Source organism: Girardinichthys multiradiatus, chromosome 12 (assembly GCF_021462225.1).
Source record: "Girardinichthys multiradiatus isolate DD_20200921_A chromosome 12, DD_fGirMul_XY1, whole genome shotgun sequence".
Taxonomy (NCBI): domain Eukaryota; kingdom Metazoa; phylum Chordata; class Actinopteri; order Cyprinodontiformes; family Goodeidae; genus Girardinichthys; species Girardinichthys multiradiatus.
In genome coordinates this window covers 6,275,596-6,303,453 of record NC_061805.1, presented here as the reverse complement: position 1 = coordinate 6,303,453, position 27,858 = coordinate 6,275,596, and the positions used below count along the sequence as shown (strand labels likewise).

Below are 27,858 nucleotides of genomic sequence, written 5' to 3'. Positions count from 1 at the left end.
AATCACTATTTCAAAAATTAAGGAAAATTATGCTTTTATTTTTCAGTTTAACAAATCATAAGCGTACTACAAATATTTTGTTTGAATGTCTCTAACAGCTTTGCGTCTCTAAAAAAGAGACATTTTTGGGGTTTCTCCTTTGTAAAATAGCCCAAACTCAGTCAGATTGGATTAAAAGTCTCTGTAAACACACATTTTTAAATCTTACCACAGATTCTCAATTTAATATAGGTCCATACTTTGACTGGGCCATTACAATACATACATATGCTTTGATCCAAACTATTCCATTGTAGTTCTTAGTGTACGTTTAGGTTGGTTGTAGAAGGTGAACCTCTTCTCCAGTCTCAAAGCTTTGGCAGGCTTTAACAGGTTTTCTTCCAGTGTGGCCATGCATTTACTGCAGCTCCAGCTAGCTTCCCATTCCTGTACGGGCTTAAGAACAAAGCTCCACAGCTTGACGCTGCCATCACATTTTCAATTTAGGGATGCTGTGTTCAAGGTCATGGGAAACAACATTTTGCATGTGGGCCAAAGTTCAAGTTCAGTTTTGGTCTCAGACCACGTTCTTCAACATGTCTGCCGTGTCCCCGACATGACTCGTGGCAAATTGCACACGGCCTTTTTGCCACATAAGACCAGAGTTATGGAGTGCAAACCTAACTGTTGGTCCAACAACAGATTTTCCCTGTAAGATGTTCAAAGCTGTGTTACAACATAACCCTGCTTTAAACTTTCTCCCAGACCTGTCTGCCGTGTTCCTTGGTCTTCATGATGCTGTTTGTTCTCTAATGTGCTCTAATAAACCCCTACGCCCTTTAGAGAAATGCTGTACTGTATATTGTTACTGAGATTAAATTACACACAGAGTTAACTCCTGAAGGAAATTAGTAGCACTGAATTGTTAAAGTATATTAAAGTAAAGGAGCTGAATATAAATGCATGCAATGCTTTTTTGGTTTTTTCTTTGTAAAGCCAAATATCATTTTCCTTCCACTGCAAGATTCAACGCTACTTTGTGTGGACCTATGAATCCCAATACAAATCCCTAAAGTTTATTGTTGTAACATAAAAAATTGTGGAAAGTTCAATATGTTTGAATACTTTTGTAAGGCACTCTAGATAAAAAAAGTTGTGTTCTTTTTCTTAAGCATTTTTGTAATGCAGCACATCCCAAGTTTATACCAATTTGATGTCATGTTTTTTGTTTATATGCAAACATTCTAGTTAAGTACAAATGCAGACGATCCTGAGGGTTAAAAGCTGCACAATAGAAGCCAAATATGCAGACTAGCAGCTCTTTTTCCCACCCAACAAACCAATATCATTCAAGAATTCAATGTATCTGTTTATGTCCACCATTATCCCCAGGCCTCGAATGTGTTTTGTGCTGCCACGTGTTTGACTTTTGTTTGTGTGTGTGTGTGTGTGTGCACAGGAGTGTTGGCCATCAGGAAGGGTTGGTGACCGGAGGTGACTATCAGACTAGTCTAGCCACCAATAGAGACTAAACAGTAGACTCTGCATCTGATCCTAAAGTAATTAGCATCTAGTGGTTTTCACTCTGCTCTCTAGAACAGAAGTAAGAGAAGTGAAATTGTTTTTGGGAAAATGTGCGATGACATCAGCTCTCAATAGAAACATCACTGTTGCCCTCACTCTGGTAAACGCATGTGGTTTACCATAGAGGCTCTAGCTGTCTACTGTAGTTCAACTCTACCCTCTCATGGTTAAGGACTAATCATAGCACTGTACTGTCTCACCATCTTTTAGTGTAACAGCAGTACAGTGTGGCGTAGTATAGTTGTTCTCTAGCTCTATTAGAGCAGCATAGACTAATATAGAGGTCTCAAATTCCAGTTTTACAGACTGTCTGTGATTGCATCTTCATGGCATGGTGTGGTTCTCTTTCCAATCTGTGGGCCTCTCCAAATTATGGAACACTGTTTTTTGTGACTTTAGGATTGACATGTTTAGATAGGTGACATAAAGCCTAATTGTCCACTTTCCTGGGAGTAATGAGTAGGAACTGCATGACAGAGGAGGAGCCGGATCACCTGAAAGTGAGCAGAATAATCAACCGACCTTGTTGTTGTCATCGCCTGCGTCAGAGAGGCCAGCAAACAAAAATGAACAAAGTCAAAACTGTGTCGCTCTACTGTCAGTGTGGCGTGATTGACAGCTCCCGTCTTCTTCTCCTCGCCCCTGGTTTCTCTCACCCTCCCTCAGACATGCTCTGGGCCCTCCTCGCCCAGGAAGTGAGGTGCGTTTGTGAATGTGGTGCTCGTGTGAGATGTGACACAGTGGGGATGAGAGAAGCCGACGTCCCCAGGCGATCCACGTGGGCGCTTACATGTGTCCAAGTATTCTCTTACATTATGTGTATATAAAATAACCGTGGAAGGGGTGGAAAGTAGTGCAAATATATAGACAGGCAGGCTTAATAAAGTTAAAACAAATAATTAATCTTAGACAGGCTTTCAGACATGGTTCATCATCTCTTCTGGCTTTTCCGAAAAGAAAGTATGATAGAACGCATTCTTGTAAATTATCAAGCAAAACTTTAGTTGACTTTATAAAGTTGCCATTTTTGCGTTTTAATCTTAATAATCTAAACAGTTAGGTCTGAACTGATAGCTTAATAATTCCTAAGGAATTTAGGGTTGCAGTTAAAAATATATTTTTAAGTCTTAATATTGGATTGGACAGAGATAGTTGTCCTCAGTTGTAACAGCAACTCTGAGAATCACCAATAATAAGAGAACATCACAAAGTCCGAATTCTTCTTCTTTTCAAAATTGATGCTCCTTTTATTGTGTTTTATTTTATGTTGCAAGATGGCTCATCGCATATAGGACGCAAACTTCTTGGCTGAATAAAAATAATTTAAAATCAAAAATAATTTTGAGCTGTACTCAAAAGTACTGTAACTGTACTCTGCTTAATTCCAGTAAGGTTTTCAGTTTACTTAGGGTTAATTTTCTGATGTTCCTGGAGGGAGGAAAGTTTTAAGATGAACTAAAAATCACAAATTATTATAGATTTATAATCACTTCATAGTCAGATGAAGGTTGTACCAGTCACAGATTTCCAATGATTAAAGATGTTGCTGTGTTTCTCAAAGGAGCATTAACCACTTACTCATGTTTTAGCTTAACAATCCAGGGTTGTGGTTGGTTTTTGTGTCTTAGACATTCTTACTTTGACTGCAGGAGTTACTCTTTTTAGTATGTCAACAGAAAGATTTTTAAGCCAATCTTTTGCTTTCTTCCCAAGTTATGAACGCAGATTTAACCAGGCAGTATGTCGTTTGGGTGTTTAATAACAATATTTCCAGAAGCAACATTCATTCTAATTATTTTAAATGCACAGCTTGGTTTTCTGACATTGGCCTATAAAAATTGTGTTTTAACTTAATGGGTTTGGGTTTTAGAGCTTTTCGTACATGTGATCTGATCTTTGTCAATGAAAAGATACACCCGTGGTGTCATCTTTTCATAGAGAGCACAATGGGTCCAAAGAAAACAGGTGCTTTTGACCAAAGACAAGTCAGGAGCCAAAGCAAATGGATGTCATGGATTACAATTTTATTTAAAACAATTTGAAGAAGGAAACACGAGGCTTGATATTAGAGGAAACTGTATCGTGGGCCTTCGCTAAGCAGTTCCCTGTTTTTCTATATCCTCTCTTCTAGATTGATCCAAAGGTGGCGTTCCCTCGGCGAGCTCAGCCCAAAGTGAGTTGAAATGACTGCTACTGTTGTGAATTGTTTCCAGCTGTTTAGCATGAGTTAAGGGTTTCCAGGGTGTCTTACCAGGACTAACATTACATAATCTGACCAACATGAGCACTGCTGCCATCACGGACAATTTATCTTAGTAGAAATCTTCTCAACTTCTCTGTTATGCTCTTCCACAACTGTTTTCTATGTTCAGTACACAGTGTTCTGTCCATGGCATATTTTTTTTTTATTGTAACTCACGTAGAATATAAATAGTTTAATGAAGAAACGCTGTGAGGTGAGGAGTAGAAATTATGTCAGGTATGATCTTTTTGGTCACACCTGGCATGTTTTTGGGTTTACAACAGTTTTACAGCAACAGTTAAAGAACGTATTTCTGTTTAAACATATTTTTGCTGTCAACTCTGTGGTTTTATTATAAAATGGTAGAAAATGGTCTTGAAGGCCACTACATCCTGCAACAAAATTATTTAGGAACAATCTTATTTAAGAAGCCTTTCTGTTATGAATGGAGATTAATAATTTACGAGCAGAGACAAGATTACAGTATTTGTGTGTTAGGATAATAGAAGTAACACCCAACAGATCAATAAAACAGGAGTTAGCTATTTTACTGCAACAAAGTGAGAAACATATGAAGTGTATTCTCTAGAATATAAATATTTCTTCTTTGCATCAGTGTTTCAACAGGCTGCTAACATTTCTAAATCCTATATGCTGAATGATAGATAGAAGTTGAAAGTTAAAAAACAATAAAATAAAGTAACTTCCTGTTTTCCAGTTAGCCTTCCTGTTGTTGCTGAAGCTCCTTGATGGGCCCCTTCAGAGCTACAACTATTGGGTAGTTCTCTACTCAGTTAATATTACTGTAACAATTACAGGTCCTTCTCAAAATATTAGCATATTGTGATAAAGTTCATTATTTTCCATAATGTCATGATTAAAATTTAACATTCATATATTTTACATTCATTGCACACTAACTGAAATATTTCAGGTCTTTTATTGTCTTAATACGGATGATTTTGGCATACAGTTCATGAAAACCCAAAATTCCTATCTCACAAAATTAGCATATTTCATCCGACCAATAAAAGAAAAGTGTTTTTAATACAAAAAACGTCAACCTTCAAATAATCATGTACAGTTAGGCACTCAATACTTGGTCGGGAATCCTTTTGCAGAAATGACTGCTTCAATGAGGCGTGGCATGGAGGCAATCAGCCTGTGGCACTGCTGAGGTCTTATGGAGGCCCAGGATGCTTCGATAGCGGCCTTTAGCTCATCCAGAGTGTTGGGTCTTGAGTCTCTCAACGTTCTCTTCACAATATCCCACAGATTCTCTATGGGGTTCAGGTCAGGAGAGTTGGCAGGCCAATTGAGCACAGTGATACCATGGTCAGTAAACCATTTACCAGTGGTTTTGGCACTGTGAGCAGGTGCCAGGTCGTGCTGAAAAATGAAATCTTCATCTCCATAAAGCTTTTCAGCAGATGGAAGCATGAAGTGCTCCAAAATCTCCTGATAGCTAGTTGCATTGACCCTGCCCTTGATAAAACACAGTGGACCAACACCAGCAGCTGACACGGCACTCCAGACCATCACTGACTGTGGGTACTTGACACTGGACTTCTGGCATTTTGGCATTTCCTTCTCCCCAGTCTTCCTCCAGACTCTGGCACCTTGATTTCCGAATGACATGCAGAATTTGCTTTCATCCGAAAAAAGTACTTTGGACCACTGAGCAACAGTCCAGTGCTGCTTCTCTGTAGCCCAGGTCAGGCGCTTCTGCCGCTGTTTCTGGTTCAAAACTGGCTTGACCTGGGGAATGCGGCACCTGTAGCCCATTTCCTGCACACGCCTGTGCACGGTGGCTCTGGATGTTTCTACTCCAGACTCAGTCCACTGCTTCCGCAAGTCCCCCAAGGTCTGGAATCGGCCCTTCTCCACAATCTTCCTCAGGGTCCGGTCACCTCTTCTCGTTGTGCAGCGTTTTCTGCCACACTTTTTCCTTCCCACAGACTTCCCACTGAGGTGCCTTGATACAGCACTCTGGGAACAGCCTATTCGTTCAGAAATTTCTTTCTGTGTCTTACCCTCTTGCTTGAGGGTGTCAATAGTGGCCTTCTGGACAGCGGTCAGGTCGGCAGTCTTACCCATGATTGGGGTTTTGAGTGATGAACCAGGCTGGGAGTTTTAAAGGCCTCAGGAATCTTTTGCAGGTGTTTAGAGTTAACTCGTTGATTCAGATGATTAGGTTCATAGCTCGTTTAGAGACCCTTTTAATGATATGCTAATTTTGTGAGATAGGAATTTTGGGTTTTCATGAGCTGTATGCCAAAATCATGCGTATTAAGACAATAAAAGACCTGAAATATTTCAGTTATTGTGCAATGAATCTAAAATATATGAATGTTAAATTTTCATCATGACATTATGGAAAATAATGAACTTTATCACAATATGCTAATATTTTGAGAAGGACCTGTATACTAAATTTATTTTGCTTACACAAAACTCTTACGAAACAGTCATCTTGTCTTTTCTCATATCCAGCACTAAAATATTTCAGATGAAAGTGTCAGCTAGCTCTCCCCATAGCTAACAACTAACATGCTCCACCAACATGTTCAAACTTTGTATGGCCCAGATTTTATTAATTAAATGAGCAACAATTTTTGGGCTTTAAATCTTAAAATTCCAGATTAAAATAAGTCAAAATATGACCTACAACAGGATACAGTAAGAGCATAGCTTAGTGATCAGTGGCCTCAGCCTCAGCCCAATGTCCGATCCAAGAATGACATCAGTATCGGTATCGGATCAGATCTGCCCCAACTGATCCAGTGCTCTCCACATTCATGGGTGCCAACTGCAGGTATAAACATGTTTGAAAAGGCTTAAAATCAACTGTTATGTTTTTCCAATAGCCTGATCTCACACTGCAAAATGAATGCTGTTCTTACACACCTATGTTAGTTCATTATGGATGTTTTATTTATCGACATATCATTCTTTTCTCCATGAGTGGTGACAAGTTAAACTTAGATCCTTGTACAGTCTTGTCAGTCACAATTCAAGCAGTTTTAAACCTTATAAATTATTGCCCTGACTACAAATAAGGGCAAGTTTAAATAAGTAGATTTTTTGTAGTCATTTTCTGGTTTATGAAGATCAACACATGTCTGCCTTAGTTAAGTGACATTAACTTGTCTTACCCATTTTTAGTGGTGGCTCACAGAAATTGGCCTCTGTGTCATGTCATATTTATACCCAAGAATAAGAGGAAGCAATCAATTGTTTATGAAAAGTTTCTAGACATTCTGATCAACTTAAAAAATTAAAGTATAGATCACAAAACATCTTCAGTAACATAGTTTTAAGACTTTTTAGGGGTCCAGTATATGTCGTACTGGGAATTTTGTAAAAGAAACAAAAAGGCATATATTTTAACATGTATTTATTTCCCTCACTGAATAACTGTACTTAAATTGAAGGTTGGATTTTCTTCAGTAAGAAAATACTGCTAATAAGTGTGGATGATAATGTAAATGGTCTGAACTGTGTATCAGTGTCTCAATAAGTGTATCAATGAAATATATACATATAAAATGATTGCAGGTAAGTGTTCATGTGTGACATGCTGTCCTTTCCAAGTACAAACACATATCCTTATTACATAAATACCAATGCATTGAAGATAGATGACACTTCTAAAGTTATTGCTCCAACTTTTGTCACATCTTTGGTTTCTGCCCTTTTAAAATAATTTTTAATTGAGTAATTCCAAACAAAGATCTTATCTTACCAAAATATTTTTCTCTAACACGTCTTCTGAAATGTTAGGTTGTTGTTTAATCAGTCTTTTATATATAAAAAAGGAACTTTACTTAACTTTACTACACTTTTAATCTGATAAAACAAACCAATCTTCTGTTGTAGTCTGTTTTTAACCCCAATGGAGATGGAAGTAACACTATGTTGTCCTATTTGAGGCTGCAACTTTTTTCTGATGTAGACTGCAGTAAAACAAATATGTTATGCAGGGTCCCTACACTGTCTGGAAGAGTTTGAATTTTGCTCTTATAATTTTTCAGGTCTGAATAGGTATAAAAATAGAAGTCACAGAATGGGAAAAGGTTTGAATTTTCAGATTTTAGTCTTTTTCTAAAATATAAAAATCAAAATGTCTAAAAACACTAGGCATTTTATATCAATTATAAATGTAATTAGTTCAGTTTTCTTAGATTTGCAACATCACAAATTAACATATAAACCATCAATATTTTGGATTTTGAGTTACTAACTGAGAACCTAAAGGTACATGCTCAGTCTAGAATCATAAAGTCTATTTCACTGCTTTCTGTGGTTCTAGATAACTGGACTTTTAATTTTTTAGACTCTGCCTAGGTTAGATGCCAGCAAAAAAGCTTTAAAACAACATGTTCTTCATTTTTAAAGATTGAAAACTGTGATTTGAAGAACTTGCTTTTAGTCCTAATTTGACAAGCCTAAGTAGCGGTATTGGTTCTGAAAAAGAACTGATCTTAGTTAGTCTAGATGCCTAAAAAGGTTGAAGTAGCTGCTGATTTGTGAAACATATAAATAATAAAATCTGACAACTGTGAAAGCATTGTCAAGGGGATGGTTTTCTACTCAAATTTCCATAATGATAGAAAAAATGGCAAATGTCTGGAAGGGTATGGAATTTGGAAATGGAAAATGTGTATGAACCTCGGTTATAAATTAAGGTAGAAATCTTTGTGCTTTTAACAATCTTAGCCTATGGTTGTTTGTCTTTGTTTTTCTTTTTAGTTGGTGACTCGAACCAAGAAGATCTTTGTGGGCGGCCTGTCAGTGAACACAACTATTGAAGATGTGAAGCAATACTTTGATCAGTTTGGCAAAGTGAGTGACATTAGTTTGAGACCTTGAATGTTATGGTTGCTTCAAATATCAGAAAAAAACCATTTTGTAATTGTTTATCTGTGGCATCAGCACAGAAACAAATCAACAACTTAGAAAATTGAAGCACAACATTGCAACAGTTTGGCAGATTTCTCGGAGAAAAACTTCACATCGAGTCAAGCAGGTGCCCTTAGTCGAAAGAGTTACTGCGAGGATGAGGAGGCCGCGAAAGAAGTGAAAGGAAAAATAATGAGGCTCCAGGAGCGACGGGCAAACTTAGGGTTTGTGTGTGTGTGTGTGGGGGTAAAGAAGAAGTGGGGGGATTATCAGAATCTGAATTAATCTGATGTAACAGCTGCTACTACCCACAACCCCCTTCTGGCTCGTTACCGTGGTGACCTGGCTTGCCCATTGTCCCCAAGTAATTCTGTGGGCAAGGGGCTTTTTGTTCTGAAGGAGAAGCGATGAGATGGGTGTTAGGATCACTCTGCTGGGTGAGTTAGGGTTTGAAACATTAAAAACAAGTTGGATCATTCTCAATAAACTTCTCTTAGAATTCCAATTTTGTGTTCTTGAAATTACAGTTTTTGTTGAACTTTGTTGAACTCCTAAATTTCACATGAAAATTTGTTCAACCCCAAAAGGCGCGAGGCAGTGAATAGATGAACGGTTCACAAAGGCTCTGGGGAGGGAGGGCCTTACTTTGGAGGCGTAGGAGAGGGAACTGGGGCAGAGATGGGGCCGCTGTGTGTTGGGGTAACGAGGGCCATTATACCTCTAAACAAAGCAATGCGAATATTTTGTTAGTTTGCTTAGAAGTTATCTGCATACTTCTTTCCAAACTGTTCTTCGTCCTAAATTGATTATTAATGTAAATAAATTCGTTGATCGAGATGGGATTCTCTTCTATGTTGATGATATTCTAATAAACTAGACCAAAAAGCATCCAAAAAAGTCTTTCAAACTTTTTAAATGCCAAGATGCAGGGATCGCTCTTAGGCACCATGTTTCCGCTGTGCTGTGCCACTTTATTTTCCCTGCCAGAAGCTATGGCCTTGAGCTTCACTGTGCTCCCTCCTCAATCATAATATCTAGATGAATTTTTGCCGAGAGGGATATCAAGGGATGGCCAGTGAAATGTGGGCTGCAGCCATCCATGGAAGTTCCTGATTAGATTGCCTCACTAGACCTTTTGTGTCCCGTCCTGGTGAGGACAAAGGAGCGCGGAGAGGGATGGGCAGCGGATAACAGGGAAGATGAGAGGTGGGGAGGGAAAAAAAGGGGATGAGAGGGAATATTGTTTGGCCGTATGCCATTTAAGAATAAAAAATGGCTGGTGATGTGGAATTGACTCTATTTGTGGCCTTTAACATTGTTGCTGTGTTTTGTTTATGTCCTTCAGGGAGATTTGTATGAGGTTTAGGCTCATGTCGTGACTTTACAGGACACATCGTGCAAACCTCGTCAGGTTGGATGTATTCCAGATAGGTTTTTGCTCCCTATAAAGAAGCAAGTGTGTCTTAGACATTACTCTCCACGCCCAAACTCCTAAGCAGTTTTGATTGCTCTAAATTCTGATGATGTTTCTCCTTATGAATCAGAAAATGTGTCAAAAATTAGGGACATTTTAGAGTTGGATATAATTAGCAAAATGTGGAATTGAAGCAAACATTGGCTTGAGAAGCTGCCTAAAAGGTTCCCTTTCACACAGACACTCTTCACTCACCTTTGACCTTTCTGTGGGCAAAACGCCCCCAAGGGTACACACACACACACACACAGTCCTATCACTGACACTCTTATGTGACTGTGACAGATTATTCTGGGGAACCTATCCAGTAAACTTAATATAGAGCATGAGCACAGATGAATTTACCAAATGTTTACAAGTACCTCCACATTGAGCCTGAAATTTAAACGTGTCATCAGAAAGATCAGGTCAACTTTGACATAGGAAACTGTGTGTGTGTGTGTGTGCATTGAATAGACACCTGTGTCTTTGCTCCATAAAGGGAGGCCGGGCCGAAGGGAGAGGTCAAAGGGAGAAGAGGAGGAGGACTTTTGGCTGACTGTGCCAACAAACAAAGCCTGCAGGCCTCTTTGTTCTCCTTCTGCCTTTGTTTCTTGACTTTTCTTCCCTTTTCTCTTTGACCCAATCTTTCTCTCTCTTACAGGACTCTCTGTACTCTCTTTCACCATATCTCCACCTGTTGCCATTCCTCTCACTATCAGCTCTCTCTGCTCTCATCGAGTCTCCACCTGCCTGCAGGATTCACCTTTCTGCCTGTGACTGGTTACTTGTTTGTTTCAGTGGTTTCTCTCTCTGTATCTCTCGTTGTCTCTCTGGCTCTCTCCCAACATTCATAAAAGTATATTTGATGTCGGTTAAAGTTTTTTTTTATTTTATCATTTTCTTTTCTCTACAGGACTTTTTTGTGCAGTTGCCATGGAAATCTAAAGCTTTAGAGGAGAGAAAAGAGGCACATGTAGGGGGTTTCTCCGACAGAGAAACTGTTTACAACACTGCTTCCATCTTTTTATGCTACTGTTAACCTTACATGTTGGAACAATGTTCACTGTTGTGAACATATTTTCTTGTCTTTGCCCCCCAGCCCCCCAGACCACCACTTTGTAACCTGTCGCTTGCCTCCTCCCCCCTCCTTCTTACTCTCTGTCCATCTGTTGCTGAACCTCCCTGCAGAACTTGAGAAGGGCTGAGGTCAGGCAATATGCCGCGTGGCAGGATGGAGAGCTGCACTAAAAACCTGTGTGTTTTGTCTCCCCTCAGGTTGACGATGCCATGCTCATGTTCGACAAGACCACAAACAGGCACAGAGGTGAGACACGACTGACCCGCCTCTCTGTATGCTTGTTTCTCCTTTGCTCCTTCTTCTTCTCGATTTACCACTCTTCCTCCAGCCCTTCCTGGGTGGCTATTGATCCACCTCCACCCCACCCCCTCACAAGAGTCTCCTTCCTGTGGGCTGAGTTGGAGGAGACAAACGGGGCTAGTCTAATTAGCCAGTCCGTTAATCGGGATCAGGATAAAGCCTCCTTAAGCACCTCCTCCCCACCCTGGGATTGATCGATTATGACAGACTACCAGCTTTGCCTAGTCGTTTCTGGCTAGGAAGGAGTGGGCAGGGGTGGGTGGGGGTCAAGGATGAGTGCAAAATAGCAGTGTTGAAAGTGGGGGAGGGGGGCAAATGTGTTAAGCTGCTATTACAGCACTAATTACTGCAAGCTATTAGCTCTCCTACTTTACAGAAAGGCCTACTGTCTGTTTTTTTTGTTTTTTTTTACAACAACTTGTTTTCTTTTTGTTAGGGTTTGGATTTGTGACATTCGAGAATGAGGATGTGGTTGAGAAAGTCTGTGAGATCCACTTCCATGAAATCAACAACAAAATGGTGAGCAGCTCGATCCACAGCATTCTGTTCAACAGAAAACGGGAAGCGCTGACTTAATTCTTGTCCCCAAACAGGTGGAGTGCAAGAAGGCTCAACCCAAGGAGGTGATGTCCCCAACCGGCTCTGCCAGGGGGCGCTCTCGGGTGATGCCCTATGGGATGGACGCCTTTATGCTAGGAATTGGTATGCTGGGTGAGTTACTATTGATCAGGACAGGAAAGATGTGGTGGCGGCTTACATGAAGCTGACCGTTTCAGTTGCTGCACTAAAGTGTGTGCTGCCTTAAAGGTCGCATGATGTCTCATGGGGAGCTGACTGATGGTGTCCGCTGCTGCCTTTAGCATCCAGTAACTGTTTAGCGTGCTATCTGGATTACATTTAAGTGGACAGAAGTTTCCAGCTGGTCTTGAATTTAGTCACATCAGCTATAGTCTTCAATGTTATTTATTTAAAGTTTTATGGTATAAACTAAAGTGAAAGGAAAATGATTCATGGTTTTCAAAATTTGTTGCAACAAATCATGTTAGAGACATAACTAACACTGGTTATCACTTTGAACACCCCATCCCACACTACAACATGGTGGTGGCAGCATCATGCTCTGGGGATGCATTTCTACAGTAGGAATACACAAGCTGGTCAGAGTTGATGGGAAACTAAATGAAGGTAAATGGAGGTGATTCAGAAAGAAAACTTGTTAGATGCCTCTAAACACTAGAAACTGGGGCAGAGGTTAACCTTCCAGCAAGACAATGACCTTAAACATAGAGCCAGAGCTACCAAACTATTTACGCAAGGGGGCTGAATACATATGCACGCAGTGTTTTTCAGATTTTGGTTTGTAAAACAATGTTGAAAACCATATATATATTTTCCTTCCTCTGAATTATGTAAATACGTGCTGGTTAAATGAAATATACAATGAAGTGAGTGGTTTCCAACGTGACAAAATATGAACAAGTTCAAAAGAAATCAACCAGGGCCAGTTTCTAGGCATGCATATAGAGAGGGCAGGCAGAAATGTGAAGGGGCATCATCATGGGTACACATTATGTGCATGTGCATGTTTATTGTTGCTGTTGATTAGTGTTTTCTTTATGGGATTGGGGTAAACTGTGTAGTACTGTGCAATTTGCCAGACTGCACTGGTTTCCTCCCAGTTGGGCTTTTTTTGAACATGTTGGGCTGGAAAAAAATAGCTTTGGGCAGGTTGTTAAAATTTGGACTGCTTTTCACAACATTTGGAATGTTTTTAGTAATTATTCATATCAAAATAGTTGTCATTGGTGGCAGAAAAAGTAAAAACCTGCACATTTCAAAATGTTGTGACTTTTTACTCATTAATAGCTCATTTATTTTGAAAAAGAGAATCTGTTGAACATGACATCTTTAATCAGGGATGGTTATTGGTTAATCAGCTGTCACTGTGAAATTATATTGGTCAATTGTAAATGCCAAAAACGCTGTTAAGAGTTCATCTAATATACATTGAGGTACAGCCTTAACTTTGTTAAGCTTTGACTTGATGTTGAGAGACAGCATCATGCTGAAGAGGGAAATACAAAAGACATCCAGAAAGCTAAAACCAGACCAGAACATGCACATACATTTTTGGAGGCAGGCATTTAAGCCAAACAAGGGCATCCATTGCCAAATTTATGTATAAAATTCAAATAAAAAACAGGATATATTTATGCTTTTATAGCCTCCCTCTTCTTGGAATTACCATTAAACATTAAGAAAATAATGGTGAACTCTCTGCTTAAATAGAAAACATTAAACATTATTTGATTGTTTTCTGACAGAGTTTAAACATTACACTAATAATAAACTAATAAAGCATTACCAATATCAATATAACTCACCACACTTTCATGCAGCTCAACGTAAGACCTACCTTTAATTTCACATCACAAACCTACTTTAGGTAGTTAATGTTAACACATGCTAATGAAATCAAACAGACAGCTAAGCAACGTATTCCTATTTATTCATCATTTTGTGTTTGCTGCTCTCTATCATAGAACATTATATTCACCCTTCGGCATATTTAGCCTGTAATGTTAACTAGCTAGAAAAATGATTCCTCAACTGTTCGAGTAGAAAAGCTGGCATGAATAGAGCTTCTTGAGTTAAAGTGACTTTTATCTACACAGAACAGAGTTTGGCCAGCATGCTGCAATAATTAAATACTGTATGTTTGTTTCTATTATCGATGCTTTATTGTGAGTCACTAGACATTCAGAAAAGGGTTGTGGTCATACTTTTTCTTTTCTTCTTCAGACTTTACCATCAAAGTAATTAAGTGAAAAGAGTGAAATGGTCTAATTGTCTGTTTGGTTGTATATCTCCCTCTCTGTCTCTCATCAAACCTGACAAACATCAGTCAACAGCTGGATATTATGAGTACAAAACATCTAGGCAATGCGTCACGCAGTCATGCATGGATACTGATTGGAAGAAAATGCAAGCGTTTTTCAGCAGGTGTGGCACCAAAATGCCCTCCTCTCCGGCCCTTTCTCTTAAGAAACTTCGGGCCAGAAGCCATGTAATGTTTTCAGCAGCGTTATAATGTTAAGCATATAACATCACGTACTGCGGTCGTGAAAACTGAGCTTTGTGTGGACATGACTGGCGGTCAAGTAGATTTGCTCTTAAATGTAGGAGGAGGAGGGAGAGGCAAGGCAGGGGCTTGTGCTTGTGTGGCTGAGAATTGATTTGAGGGGACAAGGCATTTGTTTGAGGGGGCATTGCCCCCTCTTGCCCCTGCGTAAAGCCGGCCTTGGAATCAACACTGTTGCAAAGGCTGTATATATTGTAGTTATGTCACCTAGTTGTCACTTTGACCTTAACTGACTTATTAAGACCTTTGATTGACTGTTTTAGTTCGTATTGAGGGTTACACAACAGTAACCTTTCCTGACACCTCCCTACTGTTTCTGATCCTCTTAAACACGTTTTGTCACATCTTCATCCAAACATTTTTTTCAAATCTTTTAGTTTTGTTTTTTGAAAGTAAAGAACATTTATCAAGTTCAAGTACCGGAAATTTAACTTGCCATGCCAATGCTACCACCTACTGTTCAGACTGAGAAGTAGCTTCTGTCTTTTAGTTCTATCATTAAGTGGAAAGTGAACATAAAGTTATAGTTGCTCACACTTTGGAGAAAAAGGGTATAAATTCTTGTGCCCAATGATGTTTCTTGAGTTAGACTTTCAAGGTCAGGTTGCATCCAGTTAAAATCTTTGTGTTTTGAGAGTTCAGCTGAGAGTGGAACCGAAACCTAAACCGGTGAGCTCCTCATTCCTGTCCTTGTAAAGAAATCCAGACCATAAGTGTAGAATTACATCCCATGTCAAAGACTCTCAAAGGCTTCAGTGTTAAGTCAACATATTCAATGAGTATTTAACGCCAATGCAAATGTTTCCTGGGTTTCATTGTTTTATGGAGCGATTTGGTTATTTACCCTCATTTTCTGCCTTGTAGGTTATCCCGGCTTCCAGACCGCCACTTACACCAGTCGGAGCTATGCGGGCATCACTCCTGGATACACCTATCAGTTCCCTGGTAATCACACACTTTTCCATGTTGTAATAACTCAGAAATAAAAAAACAGTGGAATATAGTTTGGGGAATTTAAGTCAAATGAGGTACTTAAGAAATTGGTTTATGTAAAAAAAGAAAATAGTAGAATAGCCATGTTGTGTTGATTGTTATGTAACATGCTGCAAACAAATCTGATTATTCTGATTCAGTGTATATTTAATGACAATGTGAATGTGGCTGTTGCTATCACTGACCTCAACAATGTAAGGCAACAAAGCTCTAAACACCCCTGGAAAAGCCATAATATTCCCCCAGTATCGATTATTGTAAAGGAAACAAGCAGGTAATTTTTTACAAAAATAAAAGTACAGAAGAAATGTCAGACAAATAGATTCATTTTACTGTTTGAACATGTGCATGTAAAGCATTTATTTAGGAATGCTAGACACCAGACAGTGGTTTTGTAGTTGATAAGTAAAAGCTAGGGTCATCTAAAAGAACCCAGTGAAAAATTTTAAATTTTTGTTTTACTTTGTTCAAACACCTGTTTTAGAGGTGCGCCAATCAGAATCCAGCGGTGATCTTTAGTTTTTTGTTATACTTTGACCCGATATCTGTTCAGTTTTTTACTCTTTAACAACTATAAGATATAAGAACCACATTGAAAACAGTTTTCGTAGCCTTGCTGCTGTTAACAATCATTAATTATTTATATTAGAAGCAGACATGGCATCACGCTGTGTGTGTGTGTACCAAATGATTACAGATGTGACATTTTAAACTACCGTTAGCATCTTATGTTAGGCATTTTGTATGTCCTATAAGGTGTAGATCTTTAGTTAAATTTCCATAAGGCTGCCAATAGTCCCAGCATGCATCTGAACATTTGTTTGTTCAGATGCTACCATTGGTCCTAGGTTGTCTTTGTATTTAGATATCCTACATTATTACTACATTATGACTTTGGGATCCCGTTTTATGCGCACACACTGTAAGATGAGCTTTTAAAATGATACCTGAGGCCATTTCTAGTCCTTAAGATCAGATACTAAGTGAACAAAACTGCTTTTAGAATAATAATTGGAAGACTCTCTGTACATGATTCAATTAGAGCAAGCTGAATGATTTTTGACGGCTCATCCCAGCTCTTAGCACTGCGTGAAAACATTTTAATTTCTAAAGAGCAAGAGCAGCTTCATATCAAACTTGCAGCAGACACACTGTCACAAATACAAACATGTCTCCACAGATGAAACACTGTGGGTGTAAATGGCTGCTTGTAAATATCAGGGAGTGGTGTTGCTTAGCTCGTGGCAGTGCTTGTGTGTGTGCATGCTGGCCTGGCTGTGTGTTACAGTAGAACGTGTGCTAATCATCTGGGAAATAACCCTAAAATTACATTTCCACCAAAGAAAATTAGAACTCTAGCTTTTTAAATATGAAATCACTCATTTCGATTAGAGTTACTAGATTGGGTGACGCATTTGTAACACATATTTTATTTCTTGCTATTGCAGAATAATTTCTGGGTGAATCTTTTGCTCCACTTTTGTTTTGGAAGTGAAGCATCTTTCCATCCATTAATTGCTTTTTGAATTCCTAAAGCCCTGTTTGTTCAGCTCCTCACCTCGAGGCGTGCCCCTTGCCCTAACGTTGTCCTTGCTGGTGTGTTGTCGACGGTGTGTGTCTCAACAGCACTCTGATGTTTCTGTTTTAGAGTTCCACTTAGAGAGGACTCCCCTTCTGACTTCACCCCACCCCCCTGAGCTCACAGGTCAGTCAGTCCCTCCTCTGGACTTTACAAGCAGCATCTTCTCAGTCTGCTACTCCACATGTTGGCACAATCACCTGATCACTTCTGGTTTGCATGTTTGTGTTTGTCAATCCTCCTTCTGAAGGCAGGATTGCTGACAGTTACTGAGATGGCCTCATCTGAGGTCCTCTATTATTATCTGTTATAATGATCTATAGTGTGATTATATGAGATGCTGTGGTCACTGGAGTGAGATTCATGGGCTATGCTATAGTTGCCTGTCAGGTTCTTCAGAACCAAGATGTATAACCTGGATCTTTCTATCTCCGCCTTTTTAGCCATTCCTCTAACAGCATATGGACCAATGGCAGCAGCGGCAGCAGCGGCAGCAGTTGTTAGAGGTACAACATTGTATTTCCTATAAAACAGAACATATAGTGCCTTGCAAAAGTATTTGTGCCCTTTAAACTTTTTCACATTCCTTCATGTCACACTGACAAACTTTTTTTATTTTTTATTGGGATTTTATGTGATGGGCCAATGCTCAGTAGTGCACTCCCATTGTGTTTCTTTAAATTTCAGTATAAATCCAGCTGTTCTACGAAGGCCTCAGAGGTTCTTTTAGAGAACATTAGTGAACCAAACAGCATTATGACACAGCAGAGAGCTCAGGGAGGAAGTTGTGGACATCTCACCAATGAAACCCATAATGAAAATTGATGTTCACTGATGCTCTCCATCCAATCTGATTGAGCTTGAGCTGTTCGGCAAAGAACAGTGAGCAAAAACTTCAGTGTCCAGATGTGCAAAGCTAGTAGAGACATACCCCAAACGCCTCACAGATGTAATTGCAGTGAAAGGTGGGGCCAAATAAAAGCACTGAATTTCATTTTGAAGTCTCTGATTAAAAGAGGCTGAATGGATATTTATCCCACACGTTTTATTTGTAAAAACTTTGGAAGGCATTGCATTGTTTAACGGGTTTGATCCTACATTGTGAATTTCTCCCCATCTGAACGACTGGAGGAGATATGCATTGGATGCATGTTAAAGTCATTTTTTTACAATTCACTTTTGCTACTAAAAGGCTCAAAATTGTACATTTCCATGTGTTTGCTTTTTCATTACTCTAGTCAGAGCTCACGCTCAGCTCAGGTATAGATAGCCGAACAATAATTTCATGCCAACCTTCTTTAGAAGAGGCAAATGCAGGATGCAGTGATTAAGGGATAGTGCATAAGTGAAACATTTTCATTTTCCTTTCAGGTTCCACCCCTTCTCGCTCAGCAGGATTTTTAGGAACAAGCAGCCCAGGTCCGATGGCAGACCTTTACGGAACAGCCAGTCAGGAGTCGGCTGTCAGCAGCTACCTCAGCGCTGCGAGCCCTGCCCCTAGCACCGGCTTTAGCCATAGTTTGGGGGTGAGTTATCATGACTGGTGATTTTCTGCTCTAAAATGGGTTGACAATTAGCAAATATATTGGACCTCAAAAAATGCATATTGTATATAGTTTCTAGAGAAAAATCAGCTGTTAGGCTGTCTATGGCTACTATAACTTACATTAGATCATCCAATCTGACGAACATCACGTCTGCCACTCTAAAGTGTTACTGTATTGTCACAAATGTAGAAAACGGAAAGCTAAAAACTGGGAGTATCTTAAACTATGGTTATAGAGTCAATGTGAGAACAACTGATTGAATAGACCGCTGTCAATATTTTTGTGGAAAAAAGCTAATCAGGTCACAGAAACACTGCTCCCAAACAAGGAGCTCTTGTATCTGTTTATGTTCTATTTTACACCATCAGATTTGATGACCAAACCTGTAATTCTACCACCCAGAAAACGAAGGTTGTCTCAGTTGTTTTACAGTTTGAAATTATTGTTGTGACCTGCTTTATTAAATCCAACCTGAACCATTCAGTACCAAAGTAGAGCCACAATAAATGGACATTGTTATGCTAAGAAGCTAATAAAACAGAATTTTTCACTCCTGGTTCCAGATTTTTGTAATGAAATTGTGAGCTCAATCATGCAGTCGGGGGACACCATGTTGGATATGTCAAGACAGCTTTGTTGAAAGGGTGTGGTGACACAACTTCAAGTGGGCTTTTTTAAGAAGCAATAGTTTTTGGCTCTGGGGTTGCGTCACTTTTCAGAGCATCCAGAAGGTTTGACTGCTTGCTGGTGAATGGACTGAATTAGGAGGGGCATTGGTGGTTCATTTTTTCTGCCATAAAAGAAAACAGGTGCATTTTTGGAAACCTTAATACGGTACAGCGACAAACATCAGTGTATTTTATTGCGATCATATTTTGCAGATCAACACAAAGTAGTGTGTAATTGTGAAGTGGAAGTAAAGTGATATGTGGTTTTCAGAAGTTTTTTACAAATAAAAATTCAAAATGTCCCTTTGTATTCAACCCCCTGAGCCTTTCTGTGCCACCACAGCTGCAAGTCATTTAAAAATCACCATATTCTTTTTAATTCACAGTGATGCACAACTCTGTGTTACTCTATCACATACCATTCTAATAAAAATACATTTGTGGTTGTAACGTGAGAATTTAAAGGGCTGAAAAACCTTAGCAAAGCCCTTTATAAATTGTTTCCTTTATTTCAATTTTGGAATAATTTCTTGTTTTTCTTTAACATAACCATCTTTTCAACCAATGAGCATGTATGTTTTTGTTCCGGTGAGTAGCGCAGCCGCTGTTTTAATAACCCAGTATAATAGAACAGATCAAATCAAAGTGTGCATTTAGTCTAACAGTAAACTTTAACCTGGCATGCTTGCTTCCACAGGGCCCTTTGATTGCCACCGCCTTCACTAACGGCTATCACTGAGAGTGTGAGTCTGTCCGCTGCGCTAGCTTCCACATCTTGAGGTGTAGAACTTTAGATGGCTGCAGTTCAGCCGACCTGTGAGTAATCCAGCTGCTTTGTGTGTCAGTGCAGAGCCGTAGACTGAAAGCTGGAAGGAGTTGAAGCTACATTGGAGCTGATCTGGTCCGTCTCTGTCCAGTCCACGTCTCTTCTTCTGTCTTTGGGTGGCTGAACCTTCGCCCCACTCTGCCTGGTGTCAGCCACATCCAGCCCACCTTACTAAACTCCACCTTATCAATACTTTGCAAATGAAGCAAAACAAAAAAAGCTTATCACTACATGTTATAGCAGCACATTCAAATGCTGTATTTTTTGTTGTTTTTGTCATGGTTTTCCCGGCTGTTTTTATGTTATTAGTTGTATTTTATTTAGCTGTTTGTCGTCTCCAAAATTATCTCTCTGAGAGAAGACTAGTTAGGTCTCGGACATACCTGTTTCAAGCTGTAAAATGACTGTATATTTCTCTATTTTACACTGAATGTCAACACTTAGTACTAATTCTTGAAATTATGCCAGGAAGTGTGTATCTTGGTTTGTTTTAACCATGAGTCGTTACACTAATTATTGTCTAACGGCACAGACAAATTTATTGCCGCCCCCCTGTAAAAGTATTTAAAAAACTTTAAATGATATTCCTCTTTAAATGTAGTAGTATAGTGTCAGAATGAAGGATGTAGTAAAATCCAACCTGTAATTTGAGTACATTTGTCAGGGGAAAAAAAGCCTCCACCCAAACAACCAGTATGCACGTGGATAGCGTCTAATGGTTCCTATAGAGACACCAAGATGCTCTTAACTGAAGTCTAACAGTGAGCTTTGGAGATTGTTTGACCTCCTTTTCCATCCTGCTCACTGGGTGTGGGGGCTGACTTATAATAAAGTTCATCCCACATATGCCCTACTCTAAGTATACTCGCTCTTTTGTCTTTCCCAGTTGAATGGTGGCTAAGAGAAATGGACCCCAGTTTCACATCATATTTATACATTAGAGAAAAAAAGTCATAGATCAAAAAAGTAAAATATAAAAAAAAATGCTTCAGTCATATTTATTTTAAGAGGATTTTTAGTAGTACCCATAATTATGCCTCCATTGATTTTGTTTTCCCCACCACTGAATAAATGTACTCAAATTAAAGGTTAGATTTTCCTATATTTTTTAGTTTGAGATTATTCTACTGCAACAACATATGAATTTATTTTAAGGTTTTTTTTGCACGATTTTACTAGGGGTGCCAAAAATGTGGCTACATCTTTACTTCCTTAGCCTTCAGGAACTGTAATATTTTGTAAAATATTGTAAATATGAGTGATTTCCAGGTGGCAGGGCTCTGCTGATTTTCGTGTCCTGGAGGTTGGAGGCTTTTGGAGAAGTGGAAATCTTGACTGTTATGTGTTGTGTTCCTGCCTGGAGGTCAAGAACATTTCAGTTTGTCTGTCTATGTTAGACCAGCCATTACATGGTGTTTCTCTCCAGACATTTTGTAAAATCACATGTCAGGTCTGAGTCTTTAATGACAGCTTTCTCAGAGAAGAAACGCTCTAACTTTGAGTTCAGCAGGAAAGAGGCTGAGTCTGGAACAACACCTACGTTTGGAAGATAAGGGTGTGAAAACTCCCCTCTGCCAGGAGGGGGGTTGGCATGATGTTTTCTTACTTTATCATGCTGTTGTTTGTACTGATGTTTAATCTCCAATGATTGTGAAGGAAAATGAAGGACTTGCATGCAGGAACAGTCATGAGTTGGTGACCGATTTGTGTTGCGGGTTGAGCTAATGTTTGTGTGAATATGTCATGTGGTTTGATACACATTGGTCTCCAATGTGCCATGTGCTGTATTTTGAGGGGTATTTGCAAAATGTGAAATATTAATCAGATTTTTAAAATTTTTACATTAACACCTATTTCAGGGTATGGATGGTAAACCCTGCCATCCCTACCTTCCAGCACTACATATCCACTGGAGATCACAGACTGTAGCAATGTGACATCTTTTTGTAGACCAAAATGAGAGCTACTAGGATGCTGCACTGGCCGATCACAATAAATGTATTTTCCTTTAAATGTCAGCTGAAGAGAAACCCCTCTTGATCTACAAAATAACCAGGTTTTACATTTTGATACACTTGCTTTCCCTGCTGCAGGTGTTTTAAGCATTTCACTGAAAAATAATTTCTTGTCAACACTGTAACATTTTCTGATTTTTTTTTTCCTGTCATGTTATTCCTTTTTTGGAAAAAAAAAACTTTTTAAAATTCCTAATAAATTATTTTAAAACATTCCACATTGGTTTTTTGGTTTACTCTTTTCCTTCTCACTTACATCTTTAATAGGAATTAACGGGGGAAGTAGCACATAATCAATCACCACTGATTGCCTGAAGTTTACTGAGCTCTGCTGCTTTATATAATGCAGTAAAATGACACAATGAGCACACAAGATGACAGTCAGGCCAGGGAAGGTTGTTGGGGATGGGTGCCTGCATTTGTTTCCTGGAGGAGGAAATCTGGCCTAGAAATAAGGGAGGTAAATGGGAAATTCGGTGAAATTCATTGAAGCTCACCACTAATATTGGAATAAATAACGTTGGGGAGGATTATTACTTAAATCTTTTTACTTGGACAAAAAAATGGAGAGACTGTGGTTGGGAGTTTGGTTCATTTGACCTTATTTTATAGTATATTTTCTTGTCCCTGGTCAAAATAAGGTGAGATCTTTCCATGTAATCCATGCAACATTTAGTAACTGCTCACAGTTAACTCCATAAAAGTTACAACAAATATCCTCATATCCTTATGTGTAATCCATGCAATAATTAGTAAAACACACAGTTGAAGCAGTGAGGAGTGAAACAAGCATGTTCTCATATTCTGGAGCTGAGAGACTGGAGAGGCCTGTGTGGAGCCACATATTATCTGCCACATATTATCTGTCTTATCTTTTGCAAAAATATAAACAAGTATATCCAAAGAAATGATGTATGATGATTTTACATTCTTTCACATGTATTAAATGAAATTAGTAATCTTTGATTAACAAGTTAAAAGATGTATGATTGAAATGTAGTTAAGAACTGAGAATTAGAAGAAAAACATTAAGGTTTGACATTCTCAATCAGCTATATATGAAAGAAATATAACATTAATCATTTGTAAAGCATGAATAAAAAGAATGAAGTGATGGTTTTGCAACGGTGTTTTAAAGTGAATGCTGAAAGCTGAAGAATGAAATGTGTAATACTGTGTAAAGTTTAAAACTGAGCAGATTAGGAAAGAACTGTAGGATGACAAGGAGGGACGAGAGCCAGCTGCATGCTAACGGGAGGAAGGGCGGATGCGACTACAGACCAGCGTGGCTATTATTGGCATCTCCAAGGCTGAGAAGCAGAATCAGTAAGTCACAATGACCATGACTAAAGTATTGAGCAATAATCAAGAAGATGAGCTGAATAGGTTGCGCAATAACTAAGAAGCCTAATAAGGGCCTGACTGGTGAAGGCATCAAGCGCTATAAAAACAATGCTGAGAGCAGAAACGGGGTTGTTTCCTTGCAGAAGACCAGCAAACAAGTTCAGACGGAGAAAATAAGCTTGGATGGAAAAGGAACAGAGACACAGCCCCACTGATCGACTGCATTAAAAAAGAGGATCAACCCGTGAGCCCAGAAAGGACTGTGCCTCAAAATTAAGAATCTGATTTCGTCTAAAGCCTTTTTATCCAGACAACAGAAGTGAACTTGATCGGTGAACAGCTGATTGCTCTAAGTTTCAGGCTTCTGGAAGTCCTGAATCAACTTCATTTATGTCCCCGGGTTTCCTTCAACTCTTCAGCCTCTGGAAACTACTGTCTTCAGAGACATATAACAACAAAGATCCTGTTTAACCATCGAAGCCTGGAGTATCAGTGCCTGCCACTTAAAGGAAAAAAACTGAAGATTAAGTTGTATTCTCTTCAAGAAACCACTCGTTGTTACCAGAAGAATTTTTCTCCATCAAGTGCATGGAAAAGCCTCCGTCTTCAAAGCCTCTTCAAACCCACTAGTTTCAGCATCAGGGTAAGACAGGTTGAGTTGATTGATTCATTTCTATTATTGAAATTATTTTGTGTTGCCAAATTTAAGCTGTTACTGACCCCTGCAAAAGCATTACTAATTAAAGAAAGCATATAAAATTCTAGTTAAATCATGGACATTTAATTATTTGAGTCACCGTAGTGTTGGTTTTTCATTGGTGGTAAAAAGTCTTGTTGCCTGGTTCTAAGATATTTTAGGAGGTTTTGATAGGTTGCCTTAGTCAAGTTTGTTAAAACAGCGCCCTTGGAGCTCGTGTTGAGCAACTAAAATTAACCTAGCCCATATACCAAGAGCCAGTTGTAAACTAGGGAATGAGCAGCCGTGAACAAAAGTGACTGTCGAAGGTGTGGATGACTGCAATAGGCTACTCGGTCGCCCAGACCTCCAGTTGAAGAAGGGCGAGACTTTTGGATGAAGGCTGTTAGAGGCTAGGCGAGTCATTTCCCGACACCAGCTTAAACAGAACTTTCAGTAAACCTGCTTAGTAAGATCTTTCAGGTTTAGGGAAGTCCGGACCCGTTAGATAGAGAGCTGGATTGAGCAATCCCTTTAGACATGGGGAAGTAGGAGGGAGGGGTTAGCTCATCGGACAACGAAAGGTGGCACCCGAACAGGGACCCTGAAAGAAATAAAGGGGCTCCAGAAGAAGGATGCTCAGCAGAAGGTCGTCTCTGCCTGAGTACCCCGTACCGACAGCCTGAAAGGGAGTAAGGTTGTAACCCTTGCAGTAACTGCATAAGCGTGCAGGTGAGGATAGGGCTTTATTGAGGGTAGAATGACCAAACCCAGACATTAAAGCTAGTAGCCAAATAGTCTTAATCCATCCCTACTCGAAGGATCCTCGAGAGGCTTTGGAGACGGACAACTCGAGACGACAAAGACATAGTGATGGACGTAGAGAATGAAATGCAGGAATGGATGGAGCGGGGAGCTGAAGGACCACTCCCGTCAACAGAACAACCGACATCAACACATTTAGAGTTACACCGCATACCTACCGAGGTGCTGTTAGGTGGGGACGGATGTTCAACATGGGTTCCATCGGTAAAGAAAATGTTCTTCAGTTTCAACAAAGAGCAATCGAAAGAAGCACTAGAGTGAGCTAACAGATCACCTCCAAAGAGATGACGTATTTTATTGTTCAGAGATAAAATATGGATATAGACTTGTCGTGGTACCATGCCCCAAGGCAGTCCAGAGGAAGGATGAAATTGGTCGATGGTTACGGTGGTGTACACGGTTCATTGAACTATGGGGACTGGGGAAACTGATCTCACTGTACAGTCCATCCGAAAAATATGACCCGATCGTAAAGATGGTTTCTAGTGACTCTGGACCGAACGTGTACCTTACAAACCCCAACACCAGAGCCACGGCAAGCTTGAAAGAGTATGAAAAGGAGATCAGAAAGGTGAGCCAGTTCAAAGAAAGGCTCCGAGCCATCCAAGACGGCGACAAAGTGAGTTTACTTGAGGAGTGTAGTGAGTCTGGCAGACCGGATCCAAGAAAAGACCACAGAGCTCACTTAGAAATACCAACTTATGATTTATCTGAAGAAACAGAGAGTGAAGAACAGGGCATCGAGTCAGAACAAGAGCAAGACCAAAGAAAAGCTGAACCTAGCCAAGGACCAACTATTACCCCATTCATCACAAAGCCGAAGGATGACATACTTCAACAGATTGCTCTGGCCAGACAAGAACTGCAAGAGCCTGCCAGGCGGAGAGCCCACTTATCAGCAGCCCTCGAGCGCCATAAGGGAAGCCTCCAACGTATGGCCAACACCTCAAGCCACAGGGAACATGACCCCACACAAAGTAAAGTAAGAGACCTTACCTTCCAGTATGAACAAGAAGCCAAAGAAAACAGTCCCAGTAACCAACCCAAAATGACAAGAAAGATGGATTTTGAAGGAAAAGAGCCAAGAAAGGTTAGTCAGAAGTCAGACAGAGTCATGATGAGGAAGGTCCTGGAGCCGATGCCCACAGATGCAAGACGAATTTCCCTGCAGAACGGGACTCGACTCTACCAAGTTATCGGAGACCCCTGGGGCATAGAGGGAGACGGAGTGTTAGTTTTCACAAATGATGACTTCAAGATCCACAATACCAAATTCAGAAAAAGGTTAAGAGCCCAGGCAGGGGAACATTACAAACGAGAGGTTTGAGAGCTGAGGAAACAAATGAGCCAGAACAAAGCAACCAAAGTGCATCTGACTAGTGGGGCCGACCTCGCTTATTATGCTGTAATCCACTCTCCCATTGCTGCTTACAAAACGGTGAAGACTTGAAAGGGTACAGAGAGAAAATGTGGGTAGCCCTGGAAGAAGGACTGAATGCTGCCATCAACCACAGCCTCAGAAGGGTAACAATATGCCTAGATGGACTGAGATCGCATAACCTGCCATGGGAGTCGGCAGAAAAAGTAGCCGTTGCAACAGCACACCATGTAGTCAAGAATCTGCTGACAGATGCCTCACTGACCGAAATAGTCATCGTCACTTCCCTTAGCCAGCATGAGAGTCGGAGGAAGAGAGAGCTGGCGTTAGTAGAAAGGATGGATGAGAAGAAGCCGAAAGATCCTCCTCAATTAGAGATATCAAGAATCAAACAAGGGAGTGAAATCAAACCACACCCTGATGAAAAACGCTACCTGCATAAGAGTGAGACCAACCAAGTGTCCCACCTGGAGAAAAGACCAAAATCAGCAAAGAGGGACGCAGCTGCCCCTTCAACCTCCGTGCTGGCTGTGGAACGTAGCCTAGCTAGTTGCAGCCTGGAAGATCTAGATGAAACAGAGCCGGTTCCAACAAAAGATTTAAAAGCAAAGAAGAAGATAAGACAAAGTCTAGCCCAAGAGGAGCTCCTGAGTCCATTTAAAATGGAACCCTTGAACCCACAAAGAGAAGATAGTGAAATCAGTGGCTCGGAAAAAGAAGAACCATCAGAACAGGAGACCTCTGGGGCAGAGAGTGATGATAGTGAAACCCTGTTTTCAATCCCAGTGCAGACAGCAACCCCTCACAAGCCACTCAAAGTAGGACAGAGAAAAGGGGAAAAGAAGTGTTTGACATCTACCGGGTCTCTGAAAAAATGGCCAGAGACCTAACATGGGGGCCGGTTCAAGCGAATGATGGCTGTTGAGCGTACACACCAGAAGCTGGACAGAGAGATTATGACATCCCGGCTGTATGGGCTGACCGCCTGGAAGACAAAGTTGAACTCAGGGTAAAAGCAACAGTTGGAGAATTGGCCAACATCCTAATGATGCCATCCTACCACACCCTAGCAACTTATCAGCCCCTGACCAGCAAGTTCAGATCTGCTTATGTTGGAGTTGTGCATGATGTGATGTTAAGAAGACTAAAGAAAGCCGCATACAAGTGTGCACAAGAGATCGAGCGACAGGTTGATGAGCTGTCAGCCAAGGAAGAAGAGGAAGAACCTCCACTGCCGTCAGCACCACGCTCCACAAGCAAGCCTATAAGGAAAATGTCTGAACAACACACGGCATCCAGCCCTGAAGCTGATGTTTTTCGTGAG

General features: G+C 40.1%; 1 protein-coding gene across 6 annotated transcripts in view; it reads left to right on the top strand.

Moving 5' to 3' along the window:
* Positions 1-22,527, top strand: part of msi1b (musashi RNA binding protein 1b) — a 28,356-nt gene extending 5,829 nt beyond the window's left edge. For 2 of the 6 annotated variants that reach the window (XM_047381520.1, XM_047381522.1), the window contains exons 5-17: positions 1,439-1,473; positions 2,230-2,263; positions 3,695-3,736; positions 8,558-8,650; positions 11,439-11,487; positions 11,978-12,060; positions 12,135-12,252; positions 15,548-15,628; positions 17,325-17,381; positions 17,699-17,761; positions 18,627-18,781; positions 20,168-20,213; positions 20,316-22,527. In XM_047381520.1, the coding sequence (XP_047237476.1) occupies positions 1,439-1,473; positions 2,230-2,263; positions 3,695-3,736; positions 8,558-8,650; positions 11,439-11,487; positions 11,978-12,060; positions 12,135-12,252; positions 15,548-15,628; positions 17,325-17,381; positions 17,699-17,761; positions 18,627-18,781; positions 20,168-20,209 (852 nt within the window). In that variant the 3' untranslated portion in view covers positions 20,210-20,213; positions 20,316-22,527. The remainder of the gene's footprint in view (positions 1-1,438; positions 1,474-2,229; positions 2,264-3,694; positions 3,737-8,557; positions 8,651-11,438; positions 11,488-11,977; positions 12,061-12,134; positions 12,253-15,547; positions 15,629-17,324; positions 17,382-17,698; positions 17,762-18,626; positions 18,782-20,167; positions 20,214-20,315) is intronic. The other 4 variants (XM_047381521.1, XM_047381523.1, XM_047381524.1 and 1 more) reach the window with 4 other exon arrangements.
* The last annotated feature ends 5,331 nt before the right edge of the window (positions 22,528-27,858 follow it).